The sequence below is a fragment of the Emiliania huxleyi genome, assembly GCF_000372725.1.
Source record: "Emiliania huxleyi CCMP1516 unplaced genomic scaffold EMIHUscaffold_324, whole genome shotgun sequence".
In the NCBI taxonomy this organism is placed as follows: domain Eukaryota; phylum Haptophyta; order Isochrysidales; family Noelaerhabdaceae; genus Emiliania; species Emiliania huxleyi.
The window spans coordinates 79,192-91,679 of record NW_005199568.1 but is presented as its reverse complement, the minus strand read 5'-3'; the positions used below and the strand labels follow the sequence as shown (position 1 = coordinate 91,679).

The window sequence follows — 12,488 nt, the reverse complement described above, 5'->3', positions numbered from 1 at the left end:
AAAGCCCCCCCCCCCCCCCCCCCAAGACGCGATACACAACAATGGCGCTAAGAGGTCCCCCCCCCCCCAAAGGCGCGAGACACACCTTGGCCTTGAGCGCGTGCGACTCGTTGAGGATCGCGGTGTGTGAGTTGAAGAGCTCGCGCACGGTGACCTGGGGTCAGGGCGGGGGCTGTGTGCGTGCGTGCGTGCGTGCGTGTGTGCGTGCGTGCGTGTGTGTGTGTGTGTGTGTGTGCGTGTGTGTGTGTGTGTGTGTGTGTGTGTGTGTGTGTGTGTGTGTGTGTGTGTGTGTGTGTGTGTGTGTGTGTGTGTGTGTGTGTGTGTGTGTGTGTGTGTGTGAGTGCGTGTGTGAGTTGAAGAGCTCGCGCACGGTGACCTGCCGCTGCTCGTTCTCCGCCTCCATCTGCTGCAGCGCCGGCTCCTCCTCGGCACGCCTCTGCTCCGCCTGCCTGCGCGCGGAGAGTAGCCGCTCGCTCTCCTCCTCGAGGGAGGCCTTTGCGTTGAGCAGCGCGTCCGTCTCCTGCGAGAACTGCATGTAGCCGGGCAGCTTGTCCTCGTGGTACCTAGGAAAGGTCCAGGAAAGGTCCAGGAAAGGTCCAGGAAAGGCGAGGCAGCTTGTCCTCGTGGTAAAACCTAGGGGTCCAGGAAAGGTCCAGGAAAGGTCCAGGAAAGGCCGGGCAGCTTGTCCTCGTGGTACCTAGGAAAGGTCCAGGAAAGGTCCAGGAAAGGTCCAGGAAAGGCCTGGCAGCTTGTCCTCGTGGCACTTTGCTAGGTTGATGACGGCGGAGAGGCTGCGCCGCACTCGCCGCGCCTCCGGCTTGATGAGGTCGCTCATCGTGAAGTCGCCCACGCCCGCGATCGCCATCAGCTTTTGGCTGCACAGAGGGGCAGAGCCGGCGTCAGCGCCCGACTTCTCCGCGCTCGGCGGCGAGGGAGAGGCGGCGTACAGAGAGGGCGAAGGAGGGCGGGTGGGGGCGGGCGTGGCCGCGCGGGGATGCATCCCGGCCGGGGTGGCGGTTGGGAGAGCGGCGCGGCGCGGCGCGAGAGGGAGAGGGCCGGCGCCGCCGCGCGGGCGACGTGCGCCGCCGCCGCCGCCAGCCGCGCCGAGGGAGGGATGCGCACCAGGCGGAGAGGAAGCCGATCATCGGGACGGACTGCTCGTGTAGCTCCGGGAACTCCAGCTCCTGCAGCCCCTCGAAGTCGGGCTGCGCCATGTCCTCGCGCTTCCGGTGCAGCAGCAGCTCGTTGAACGACGCGTATATGTGCTGCACCTTGAGGCCGGTCGGGTGGAGGAGATCGTCCTCGGAGGAGGCGATGCCCAGCTCGTTGAGGCACTGCAGGATCTCCGCGCTCTTGAGCAGCGGGAAGGCGTCCTTGGGCTGCTTGCCGGCCATCGCTGGCCGTTGTTGCTTTGAGAGAGAGAGAGCGGCCAGACCGAAAAGAATTTTTCAAGCACGCCTCATGAGAAAACGGCGGTCTGGAGAAGGAGGTGAGGGCGACGAACGGGGCACACGCGCCAGGCGTGGTGAGGATTGTCCGAGAGGAGAAAAACAAACGCATGCGCACCGCGGCACAGTGAGATCTCGGTGTGTCGGTCGTGTGCCAGCAGTCGTGTGCCAGCGCTCGCGTGGGAGCCCCTCTCTCACTTACAGCTCGAACCCCCGCTCCTCGCACGCGGCCACCAGCTGCTCACGCTGATCGTCACGCAACCAGTAGCCCACGACGAGCATCTGCACGCGAGCGGGGAGGCGCGATGAGCTTTGGGCGTGGAAGGGGCGTGTGGCGAGGGGGGCGTCTCGCGCCTTCAAGCTCGGGGCGGCCCCCTCCTTGAGGGCGGCGGCCAGCGCCTTGCATCCCTCGTCGCCAATCTGGAAGTTCTCGCCGAGACTGAGCTCCTCGAGCCGCGGCACTGCCCCCTCCTTGCCAAGAGCGGCGGCCAGCGCCTTGCAACCTTCGTCGCCAATCTCGTTGCACTCGAGATTGAGCACCTCGAGCCGCGGCGCTGCCCCGCTCGCGAGGACCTCCGCCAGCTGCGCCGCCTCCGCGTCGCCCCAGCCGAGGTTCCAGTACTTAAGCACGGTCGCCTTGCCAAACTGCTCCTGGAAGGCGTCCTCGTACAGCCGCTTCACGAGCGGATAGTCCTCCTTGCCGTTAGTGAAGCTCTTCGTCTCCAGCTCCGCCGCGAACGCAGACGGCAGCAGCGGAGGGCGCCGGCCGCCGTCCTGGACGCAGTCGTCTCGAAGGCTGCTCCAGTCGTACTCCTCGCCGTCGCGCATCTTGCCGAGGTCGAGCGAGAGGCTGCTGCCCTTGGTCAGGCCCGCCCAGCTGCCCTCGGTGTAGCACCATCCGCGGTCAAAGTACTTGGCCACGTTGGTGCCCTCGGCCTGGTCCTCCGCCTTGTGGCCGTCCAGGGGGGCGCCGTGTGTATAACGATCGCGTGACACTGCGCTACGCCTCGTCGTCCTCGAGCCACTCCACCTCCGACTCGTTCACCGTCTCGGAGTCGTCGTGCAGCGGCCCGCCCGGGTTGACGACGTTCACGGTGACGCCGACAGGGATGGTCATGGCCGCCCGCTCGAGGTCCGCGACTCGGTGGGTGAGGCGGCGCCTCCCGTACAGTGGGTTGCGGGCATTAAGAAAACAGGATTCCGCGGCACGCCGCCGTTTCTAAGCCTTTCCACAACCCTCATCCACCCCACGCCGTGGTTTCTTAGCTCCGGGCGGGGCACTCAATCAAGCCAGAGCGCCGGCCCGAAGGATTTTTAGGTAAGAAGAGTGTTAAAGCTCGGTCCGCGAGGGCGATGCCAAGAGTCTGCCGCCGAGTCGGCTCTCTGGATGAGGGGAAGACGCACACACGCCTCCATCCACTGACCACTCCACTCAGAACACCGCAGACTTGAAAAGTGACAAGTGCGCTGCCGCAGGCCCAGGCGAAGAGAAATTTTGAGCTGCAGCTGGGGCTCCGGACCCGTTCACACTCGTGTCTGGCCTTTTCTCGGGGCCGCGCCTGCGGCGCCCCGTGGTTTCTTAGATTTTTGCGGAAATCGCTTGGTAGGGTTTCTTAATGCGACGTTTTCTTAATGCCCGCAACCCACTGTAGCCGGGCGCCCGACGGGTTCCCACGCCCCCTGGCGGAGGCTGAAGGTTTGGTTGAAGTGGGACATACATACATATGGGACTGGGCGAAAGAATGTAAGCACGAAAGAATTTACGACCCAGCCCCTCTCACAGCAGACTGGCACGAACTAGCACCACAAAAGGCACAGCAGACAACGGCCCTGTGTCTCGCAAGGGCCCCCCCCCGGCGCCCTTATTACTCGCATAATGTGGGTAAACGAAAAAAGTAGCGCCCAATTCGTCTACGTACGGCTTAGTGAGTGGTTGGGGTGGCCTCAGGCATCCCCAAGGGAGCCTCTGCGGTGCCACATAAGCAGCTTAGTGATGGTCGAGACTTTAAAGGATTCGTTTGAAGAAACGCGAACCGGACAGACGGTACTATGGTCACCAGTAAACGAAAATTCGACTTTGAGGGATCATATCTCAAAAGGCTGGGTGAGAGCATAGCATTATTGTTGCATATTATACCACATAAGGTCAAACTTGACCCCAGATGCATCAAGAACCCGATGCTCCGGCTCGACTGTGCCGGCACACTGCCTCCTCGCGCACGCTGCTAGCAGGCCGTTGCGGCCCGTGGTGCACCAGAGAGAGAGGTCGACGCGTTGCCCCCGCCGGCGACCCCGCGCGGCTCAGGCCAGCCAGAAGGTGTGTGGTGACGGCACCGTGGCAGGAGTGCGGAGAAGAGCTCGCCGAACGCGAGCAGCAGATGGCCAAAGTGTGCCAGCGCGAGAGCCTCGCGAGCGGGCGCAGAAGGAGCTCGCCGTGACACGATGCCGGGCGGTGGTGGTGCTCTGGCGACTGTGCACAGTGGGCAAAGTCAGGCTGCAACAGGGCAGCACGTTGGTAGTGCCTGCTGCAGCCTGGCCTGACATGCACAGGGCGAACAGAGGCGGTACTATCGTCCGGCGCTCGTCGTCGAATCTGGGCCAACTTCGACCGCCGCCACAGCTCGCCACGAGCACGCAGCGACAAAATGTTGACTGTATGGAAGTCGAGGCTGGTCCATAGGAAGAGGCTGCCGTGCGAGCCGGCAGCAGGCTGGCTCGTCGTGGACTGCCGCGGCGACTTTTTTCGGTGTCTTTCTTGATAGTACCGAATACGGTACTTTCGTCGGTAGACCGCGTCGTCGCTGCGCTCGGGCCTCTGGCCCCGAGCCAGCAGGAGGAGTATGCGAGGTCCATCTGGAATGAGCTGATCGCGCAGCATTCGGCGCGGCGCGGAAGCCTGACGGCGGCGCTAGTCGCCACGATGGCTTCCGCCGAGCTCATCGCGGCTCGCAAGGACAAGCGAAAGGCGCCTGCGCCGCCGAAGAAGGACGTGGCGCAAGCCGCGAAGGAGCCCACCGCGAGCAAGGGGGGGAAGAAGCCCCGCCAGCCATCGTGGGAGGGTTTGCCCATCTGCCCCGCCTGGAAGAAGGACGGCGCGTGCCACGCGTACCGGCAGCGCAGGTGCAACGAGTACCGCCACCCGCCCGAGATGAAGAAGAAGACGGCGGAGCGCTCGGAGGCACCCGCGGCTAACGAAGAGTAGGGGCACGCATGGCGCCGCCCAGCGCGTTGGCACGCCGGGAGACGCGTGTGACCTCGGCAGAATGATCATAGGTCGGTGGTGGTGGTGAACAAGCACCATCGCCGCCAGCGCTCCCCGAGCGACGTCGACATCCGGCGGGGCTCGCCGTTCGGTAACCCGCTGGTGATGAGAGGAGAGAGAGAGAGGGACGCGGTCGTAGACGGCTACCGAGAGATACTAGAGGAGAGGGCGACGGCCAGTGAGGCTGCAGGGCGCCGCTGCCCGCCGTTGGCGGTCGACGAGGGCGCGAGAGAGGTCACCCGAGAGCGGAGAGAGGATGCGTTCGCAGGAGTGCTCAAGCGCATGTTGGCTGGGGAGCAAATCCGGCTGGTGTGCGCATGCGCGCCGAAGCGGTGCCATGGCGACATCATCGCGGCACGTCTCCGCCGCATGATGAGAGAGATTGTGGACTAGATTCGACGAGAGCAGTCTTGTGTAGTACGAGTCGACCCCACGTTGGAGAGGGTGGGTGGGAGAAAAGAAATCTGTGCTGCCGCCGCTCTGGCGGTCAGCAAAAGAGGAGCACGCTGCCATGCAGAGCGCTCGCTAAACGAGGCGGTGAAAGACAGGCGCGTCCTAGACGCCATAGCGTCCATGATAAATAAAACCACACGCAGCGAGCTGCGAGGTCCGGGGAGAAGATGGAAGTGTCATGGAGGTGAGTCCTCGTGTGAGTGGCTTCGAGAAACTAGTGGCCTTTCACGAGTTGGGGCCCCCACCCCAATCGTTATCGGCGGACTAGTTTATCTCGCTTCACACATCCTAGTATCCGAGTGAGGATACATTGGAATGGTAAAAGGGTCCGTCATGCGTACGAGACTCGTGACTCCACACATGGAGAGTACTCACGGTACGAGAGCACGCTAACATCCCAAAGCAGAGAGTGGAGGAGCGAGAGCAGAGGGGACTCGACACCCAATGAAGACGAAAGAGAGGGACGGATGTGCGCGACAGCCCATCAGGGACGCGGGACGAGACCCGACGAGAGAGAGGGACGAGGCCCGCGCGCTACGGCGCCGCCGGAAGATCGACGAGAATGTCGTAGTCGGAGCGGTCGCCAGGAAGATCGGTCCACGGCCGCCCGAAACGCGCCAGACCACGGCGAACGGCTAGAATCCACCGACGCCGCACACGAAGCTGCGCCCGGCGGCGGCCCTCGCGGTTGGCGCCCGCCGTGTACCGAACACGCATGCTCTGGTCGTCAGCAGCGACGGCCGGAGGGGCCGCGACGCTAGGCGCAGCGCCCGCATGGCCGCGCCGCCGCGGAGCGAGATGCGCGATAGCGCCCTCGAGCGTCAGCTCGCCGTCGCCGCTATTGGCGTGGGCGCGGCGACGCCAATGGCAGATCTCATTCTCGTCCTGAGGCGTGAAGGCGATGTCGGGCGGCGCGTGGTGAGAGACGACGGCCCCCATGTCGGCTGGAGAGCCGTGAGACGAGTGGGGCGTGCAGCCGAGCTCCGACCACCGCTCTTGGCCCATGCGCAGCGGCGGCTCGGACGAGAGCACGTAGAGCGAGCGGACTGCGTGCGCCTTGGGGGCGACGCGGCCGTCCACGAGGAAGTCGGAGGCGTAGCGGACGTCTCCCGCGTAGCCGCGCGGCGCCGCGAAGGCGGGCAGCAAGTATGGCCGGCCCAGGAGGGCGGCTCGGTGCTCGGGCCACCATGCCCACGCGCCAAGGAAGCCTTCCGCCGGAAGGTACACGTCGATCGGCGCGCCGTCCTTGGAGAAGGAAGTAACGAGCATGACGCACTGCAGGTCCTCGAGGGGACCGATGCACGCCCGGAGGATGTCCACCATTCGAAGACTCGAGAACAGCCCCAGTACGATCGACCGGGCGAAGAAGCGAGCGGGCGTGTCGACAGGAGACGCGGCCAACTCCTCGAAGTGGCAGTAGACCTTGATAGGAAGAGAGCCCGAGCGGCGCTCGCGCCGCAACTTCCTCCCCGGCGGCGCTGCGGCCTCCGCCACCACGGACCCGATGGAAATGGGAAGCCCAAGGTGGCGAGCTAGGAACAACAGCCCGGAGCGCACCCCGTCACGTACTGTCGCCCCGCCCTGCGATCCCCTGTTCGCCGAGCGCGCCTTCGCGTCGACCCAAATCAGAAAACGGTTAAGGAGGACAGGCGAAGCGGGGAGTCAGAAATCTGTGCTGCCGCCGCTCTGGCGGTCAGCAAAAGAGGAGCACGCTGCCATGCAGAGCGCTCGCTAAACGAGGCGGTGAAAGACAGGCGCGTCCTAGACGCCATAGCGTCCATGATAAATAAAACCACACGCAGCGAGCTGCGAGGTCCGGGGAGAAGATGGAAGTGTCATGGAGGTGAGTCCTCGTGTGAGTGGCTTCGAGAAACTAGTGGCCTTTCACGAGTTGGGGCCCCCACCCCAATCGTTATCGGCGGAGTAGTTGTTGAAGGTTTGGTTGAAGACCTGGAGCTCAGGGCCTCCACGCGGCCGACAAGACTGGGCCACCGGATAACCCTTCGGTCCCGATGCTCCGCCGTCCGGTCGTGCGCGCCGCCCTCGCGGTTCTTGGCGGCTCCTCCACGGCGGCCGTCCGCAGCAGCCTTCACGCCGCCGCTCCCTCCGACGAGTCGCTCAGCGCTCTGTGGGGAGCGGCGATCGACGGGATGATAGCCGTGCCGGGTGCCGAGCGAATCGCCGCTCCAAACGGGGTGCTCTACCTCGCGCCTCTGCCGCCCGGCGCGGCGCCGCCCGAAGGTGTCGAGTAAAGGTTCTGGCCAAGAGCGCAGTTTTCGCGCTCACCGCGCACAATCCGATGGGCGAGGCGGCGCCCGCGGCTGTAAACCGCGAGGCGAACCGCAAGCTGCAGGCCGACATTGCCAGCCTGCGGCCAGTCCCGCGCGCGTGGTGGCACAGCTTTGGCTTCAGCGCCGAGGAGGGCTGGCGAGAGGACGGCTTCTGCGTCGCCTTTGCCACTGACGAGCGAAGGTTCGCGCGCGCGCAGGTGCTGAAGCTGGCACGGGCGTACCGGCAAGCGGCCATCTACCAGTTCAGCTACAAGGACGGCGTGCTGCTGCGCGAGGTTGTGTGGTGCGATCCGACCAAGCAGGAGCAGGCTGCCGAGGCGCCCGAGCGGATGGCGCCGCTGCGGATGCCGCCAGAGAGCGAGCTGGCGGACGTTGGCGGTGCCCGGGATTTATAGATCTGCAGCTGGTGAAAGTTTAGGTGTGTGAGCTGGCCGTTCGTTGTTCTCGCGCTTTAAACTTTCCGCCGCCAACCCGGCTCCACAAATCTCACACGCCACACTTACCTACCGACTACCGTCCTGGATGCGCCTGTCCCTGAGCGGAACCCCCCTCGCTCGCCACTCGTCTCGGAGCACGGACGACGGAGGTCGGCTCGCGCTCGCCGTCAGTCAGATGTCTGCCCATCCAAAGTAAGCCATGGAGCGACCGAAGTCGCGCGAGGATTCGCCATACATCCGCCGCGTCCGCGCTGCCGCTCTCTGCAGAGCCGCGACCTTCTTCGAGTAGGCCTTGTCCTGAGCGCGGTTGGTCGGGTCATCGGCTACGAGGGACTGTTGAAGCGAGCGGGCCGCCTCACGAGCCACGGCCCAGATGGCCACGTCCTCGGGATCGCCGCCAAGGAAGGACTCCTCCTCCTTGCGTTCAAAGGCGGAGATGGCGCCCATCGCGTCGGCCCCACGTGCGCTGGCCTCGAGGGGAGGGCGGCTCGTAACTGAGGTCCGCCTGCGGAGACAGTCGTCCTCCCCTCAACCCGACGAGAGTGGGCGGGCAGTCCCCGTGGCTGCAGTCGCGCTTCCGAGCCGACTCCGCCCCTCTCTCCACCCGGCCATTCCAACGGCCAGGCCGCTCGCTTAAGGCTGATTGGCTAGACGAGCGGCCTACCTCCATGGGGCTGTTGGCACGGGGGGAGGTGTCAATCACGCTCCCGGGACGCCGGAGAGATCGGGTTGGTCTCCCCCGCCTTCAGCCCTGACTGACCCGACGGGGACGCCATCACCCTCCCTCGCCCAGGGATCTACAACGCTGTCTCAAGGTCCGACCTGTGGGCTCTGCCTGCGCTCGGCACCGGGCACCGCCTCGGTATACAAAATGCGCCTGCGGGCGGACCCTCACAGATCACAGATCACTGCTGGCCGAAGTTGTAGGAGATCTCTCTCTCTCTCAAGTTGTAGGCTTTAAAATCCTCGAAACGCCGCCATGCGCCAACCAAGCCTGCCTTGAGGTCCTGCTTTTTCCCCGCCTGGGCATACAGTTGTAGGTAGAACGTCTTAGGAGACGAAACAGCCCGGCAGGACCGACGACGGGCTGAGAAGACGGGCACTGGACCAGAAGGATTCGGAGAGTGTGAATGGAGGGACACGTGTGTTCATAAAAATAAATAAGAAAGAAACAGAAAGAAAACACACACACACACACACACACACACACACACACACACACACACACACACACACACACACACACACACACACACACACACACACACACACACACACACACAGTGTGTGTGTGTGAGTGTGTGTGTGCACACACACACACACAAACGGAAAAATTCTTTGTTCCAGTACTAGCACGCGCCAGTTCGCACCTGTGTCGAGCCTGTCTGCTGTGAGAGAAACCCGAGACCCCTCCCCCCCGCCCCGACCCCCCCACCCCCTTGCTCCCCTCCCCCCCCTCGGGAGGGCCGAACTGAGGCGCCCGTGGGGACCCCGCAATTCCCTTCCCCCCTCGGAGGGGGCCGGACGGAGGCGTACCCCGAGGGCCCCACTCTTTCCTTCGCATAGCGGCCACTCTTCGGATCGCTGGTCGAGCGACCCGGGGGATGCCCCGCGCGCCTGACCCAGGCGCGAGAAACGAATCTGCGAGGCGAGGCCGCTCACGCGGCCCGATGGGGAGGAACGGGGCGAGCCCCCTCCAACCCACCCGCGCTAGGTCTCAGGTTTGACGCATGGGGTCACTCACTCCCGCGAAACTCGTGAACTAGCCGGGGCAGTCGGAGAAGGGGCAACTCCGTGCACTGACGGTCGGCCGCCAGAAACCACGCCTGCGTGGATCGCGTCACACCAATCCTCGCTACCCAACGCGGCCAAAGGATATCAACCTCGAGAACCTCGAGAGCACTTGGAGATAGACTAGAATTCTTTGTTGGCGGCTCCGGTGGTGTGCCGGTGATAGTATTAGCACGCGCCAGTTCGCACCTGTGTCGAGCCTGTCTGCTGTCTAGCGAGTCTTTTGTTTAAATTCTTCTTCTTTCGGCCCCGTCTTGAGCGAGGCACTTGGAGCACTTGGAGTGCAGTCGGCAACCTCACATCCAGGGCCGGTGAGCTGAGAAGCGCATGTAGGCTTTAAATTCTTCTTCCACAAATGCTAACTTATTTTGGCGCGGCCACCGCCACGGCCGGTCTCGCGTGCGTCGCCCTCCTGTTGTTGCGGAGTCAGCGCCGCCGGCCTCGGCGCGACGACAGCGTCGCCTCCAACGCGCTCGATCTGATCGGCAACACGCCGCTGCTGGAGTTGCCGTCCCTCTCGGCGGCGACCGGCTGCCGCGTGCTCGCCAAAGCTGAGGTGCGCCTCCGCTCTCGCCCCACGTCACAGCGGCCTCCCGTGCCGCCGCACCACGCCGACACCGCGCGCCCGTGGCCGCGCGCAGTTCCTCAATCCGGGCGGCAGCGCCAAGGACCGGGTGGCGGCCGCGATTGTCGCCGAGGCCGAGGCGGCTGGCGCACTGCGCGAGGGCGGGACGGTCGTCGAGGCGACGGCCGGGAGCACCGGCATCTCCCTCGCCCTGGTGTGCGCCGCCAAGGGCTACCGCTGCCACCTCGTCGCCGCAGACGACGTGTCGCCTCAGAAGCGCGAGCTCATCACCGCGCTCGGCGCGACGCTCGAGCTGGTCCGGCCTGCCGCGATCGCGGACGCGGCGCACCCGGTCAACGTGGCGAGGGCGCGCGCCGCCGCCCTCGGCGACGGCTCCATCTTTGCCGACCAGTTTGAGAACCTGGCAAACACGCGCGCGCACGAGGCGGGGACGGCGGCTGAGATCTGGGCGCAGAGGAGCCGCGAGTGCCACACACGGCTAGATTGGCCGGTTGGACGTGGCTGGCGTAGTTTGGGCGGGATGCGAGGAGGTGGATTCGGTTGGACGATATTCGCGGGCCCCTCCCCGCTGCAGGCGCAGACGCGCGGTACCGTCGATGCCTTTGTGATGGGCGCTGGCACCGGAGGCACGCTCGCCGGTGTCTCGCGCACGCTCAAGCGGCGGAAAGCCGACCCCAGAAGCAGAATACGTACTCCGGTCTCCCAACTAGCGCCGGAGAGGACACGTATGCGGCCGTACTCGGCCGTATTCAGCCGTGCGCACTGTCTTCGCACCCCCTCGTACTCACGCGGCGCTCTGATACACGGCACTCTACCGCCCTCCCGCCCTGAGGATGGCGGGCTCAGCACGCAGGAAGCCGTCGGTGCGCGTCTTCCTCGCCGACCCGCCGGGCTCGGCCCTCTTCCACCGCGTGGAGCACGGCGTGCTGTATGCGCCGCAGCAGCAGGAGCGGACGGCGCGCCGGAACCGGTGCGGCAGAACAGCGTCGCGGAGCCGGGGGTGAGACGCTGCTCCGAGCGGCCGCGAGTTCTTTGTTCTTGTCAGGTGCGAGACACCGGCGTGGAGGGCGTCGGCCGGCGCACGTAGCTCTGGGTCATCCTCCACTCGCCATCAGGTACGACACCATCGTGGAGGGCGTGCGCTGCGACTTCTTTTTCCCGTACGAGTTCTTTTTTCTTGTGAGGTACGACACCATCATGGAGGGCGTCGGGTGCGACCGCCTCACCGCCAACTTCGCGGCCGCTCGAATCGACGCCGCGTTTCGTGTGAGCGACGAGGCCGCACGCGATGGCGCGGCCCCCCTCCCATGTTCATGTGAGCGGCGTCCGTTCACCACGAGGGCGGTGTGCGCCTAGGAGTCGTGTGCGATGGCGCGGCGGCTGCTGCGGGACGAGGGGCTCTTCGTCGGCGGCTCCGCCGCGATGAATTGCGTCGGAGTGCTGCGTGCTGCGGAGGTGTTGCCGCCGGGCAGCACGATCGTCACTGTGCTGTGCGACGGCGGGCAGCGGTACCTGCACTCGGTGTGGAGGGAGGAGCGGAGGCGGGAGGGCGAGAGCTGCGCACAGTGTGGTTAGAGCTGAGTATGTAGCTGCGGGCTCTCGCGCAAGATCCCGATTGTACGTACAGAGAGTGAGCCGGCATGCGGCAACTTGAGAAGTTCACACACAGCTTGGTTCACCGGAACTTGCGGCCGCCACGTGGTGCATTTCCGATTTCGCGTGGACCACATGGGAAGGGAAACAGCGGGAGTGGACCGACAGACACAGACTGAGAGCCTTACTTGCAACTACTCGTATTCGTACGGTGCAACGACCTCAACGTGAACGTTGACTGACAGTGTGACACACACTGTCACTGACGCACATTCGACATATCGCGCATGCTGAGTCACACGCAACTCACATGTTTTAAGGCGTGTACGACCGATTCCCCTTCGCCTTCATGGCGTTCACTTTTGCTGGGCGGGGAGGCGGATTGCTACGCGGTTTGGTGCGCACTGGGTTCTGCTTCTGGCGAGACGATGCCGGTGGCGGTGAGCGATATATGTGTATATGCGGCGGCGGCGGCGGCGGCGGCGGCGACTGTGGTGGCGGCGGCGGCGGAATGCGTGAAACGACGAAGAGCAGAGCGAACAGAACAAAGATGCTGGCCCACAGCCGACGAACATCATTTCGCCGCTGCCGCTGCCATTTAGCGATGCGATCGTCGCGTATAGCCGC

At 64.7% G+C, this 12,488-nt stretch overlaps 5 protein-coding genes across 5 annotated transcripts in view; 3 read left to right on the top strand and 2 right to left on the bottom strand.

Annotated features, from left to right (window-relative positions):
* EMIHUDRAFT_444453 (hypothetical protein) overlaps positions 1–1,416 on the bottom strand; it is a 4,618-nt gene extending 3,202 nt beyond the window's left edge. The window contains exons 1-4 of the mRNA XM_005773851.1: positions 1,123–1,416; positions 765–875; positions 377–563; positions 86–154 (exon numbers count right to left, since the gene is read on the bottom strand). Of these exons, the coding sequence (XP_005773908.1) occupies positions 86–154; positions 377–563; positions 765–875; positions 1,123–1,394 (639 nt within the window). The 5' untranslated portion in view covers positions 1,395–1,416. The remainder of the gene's footprint in view (positions 1–85; positions 155–376; positions 564–764; positions 876–1,122) is intronic.
* A 2,952-nt stretch (positions 1,417–4,368) lies between these two features.
* Positions 4,369–5,103, top strand: EMIHUDRAFT_117159 (hypothetical protein; the record flags this gene model as incomplete). Its single annotated transcript, XM_005773850.1, has 3 exons — positions 4,369–4,568; positions 4,722–4,801; positions 4,979–5,103. The coding sequence occupies 3 exons, from the start codon at positions 4,369–4,371 to the stop codon at positions 5,101–5,103; spliced, it is 405 nt and encodes a 134-aa protein (XP_005773907.1).
* A 372-nt stretch (positions 5,104–5,475) lies between these two features.
* EMIHUDRAFT_368723 (hypothetical protein) lies at positions 5,476–6,144 on the bottom strand. The gene has a single exon (XM_005773849.1). It carries the CDS (start codon positions 6,100–6,102, stop codon positions 5,698–5,700), a length of 405 nt encoding a protein of 134 aa, XP_005773906.1. The 5' UTR covers positions 6,103–6,144; the 3' UTR covers positions 5,476–5,697.
* A 1,031-nt stretch (positions 6,145–7,175) lies between these two features.
* On the top strand, positions 7,176–7,849 carry EMIHUDRAFT_241163 (hypothetical protein; the record flags this gene model as incomplete). Its single annotated transcript, XM_005773848.1, has 2 exons — positions 7,176–7,358; positions 7,430–7,849. The coding sequence occupies 2 exons, from the start codon at positions 7,176–7,178 to the stop codon at positions 7,847–7,849; spliced, it is 603 nt and encodes a 200-aa protein (XP_005773905.1).
* A 2,188-nt stretch (positions 7,850–10,037) lies between these two features.
* Positions 10,038–11,843, top strand: EMIHUDRAFT_74893 (hypothetical protein; the record flags this gene model as incomplete). The annotated part of the gene is made up of 6 exons (XM_005773847.1): positions 10,038–10,238; positions 10,324–10,758; positions 10,849–10,957; positions 11,115–11,238; positions 11,453–11,534; positions 11,625–11,843. 6 exons carry the CDS (start codon positions 10,038–10,040, stop codon positions 11,841–11,843), a joined length of 1,170 nt encoding a protein of 389 aa, XP_005773904.1.
* Between the last annotated feature and the right edge of the window lie 645 nt (positions 11,844–12,488).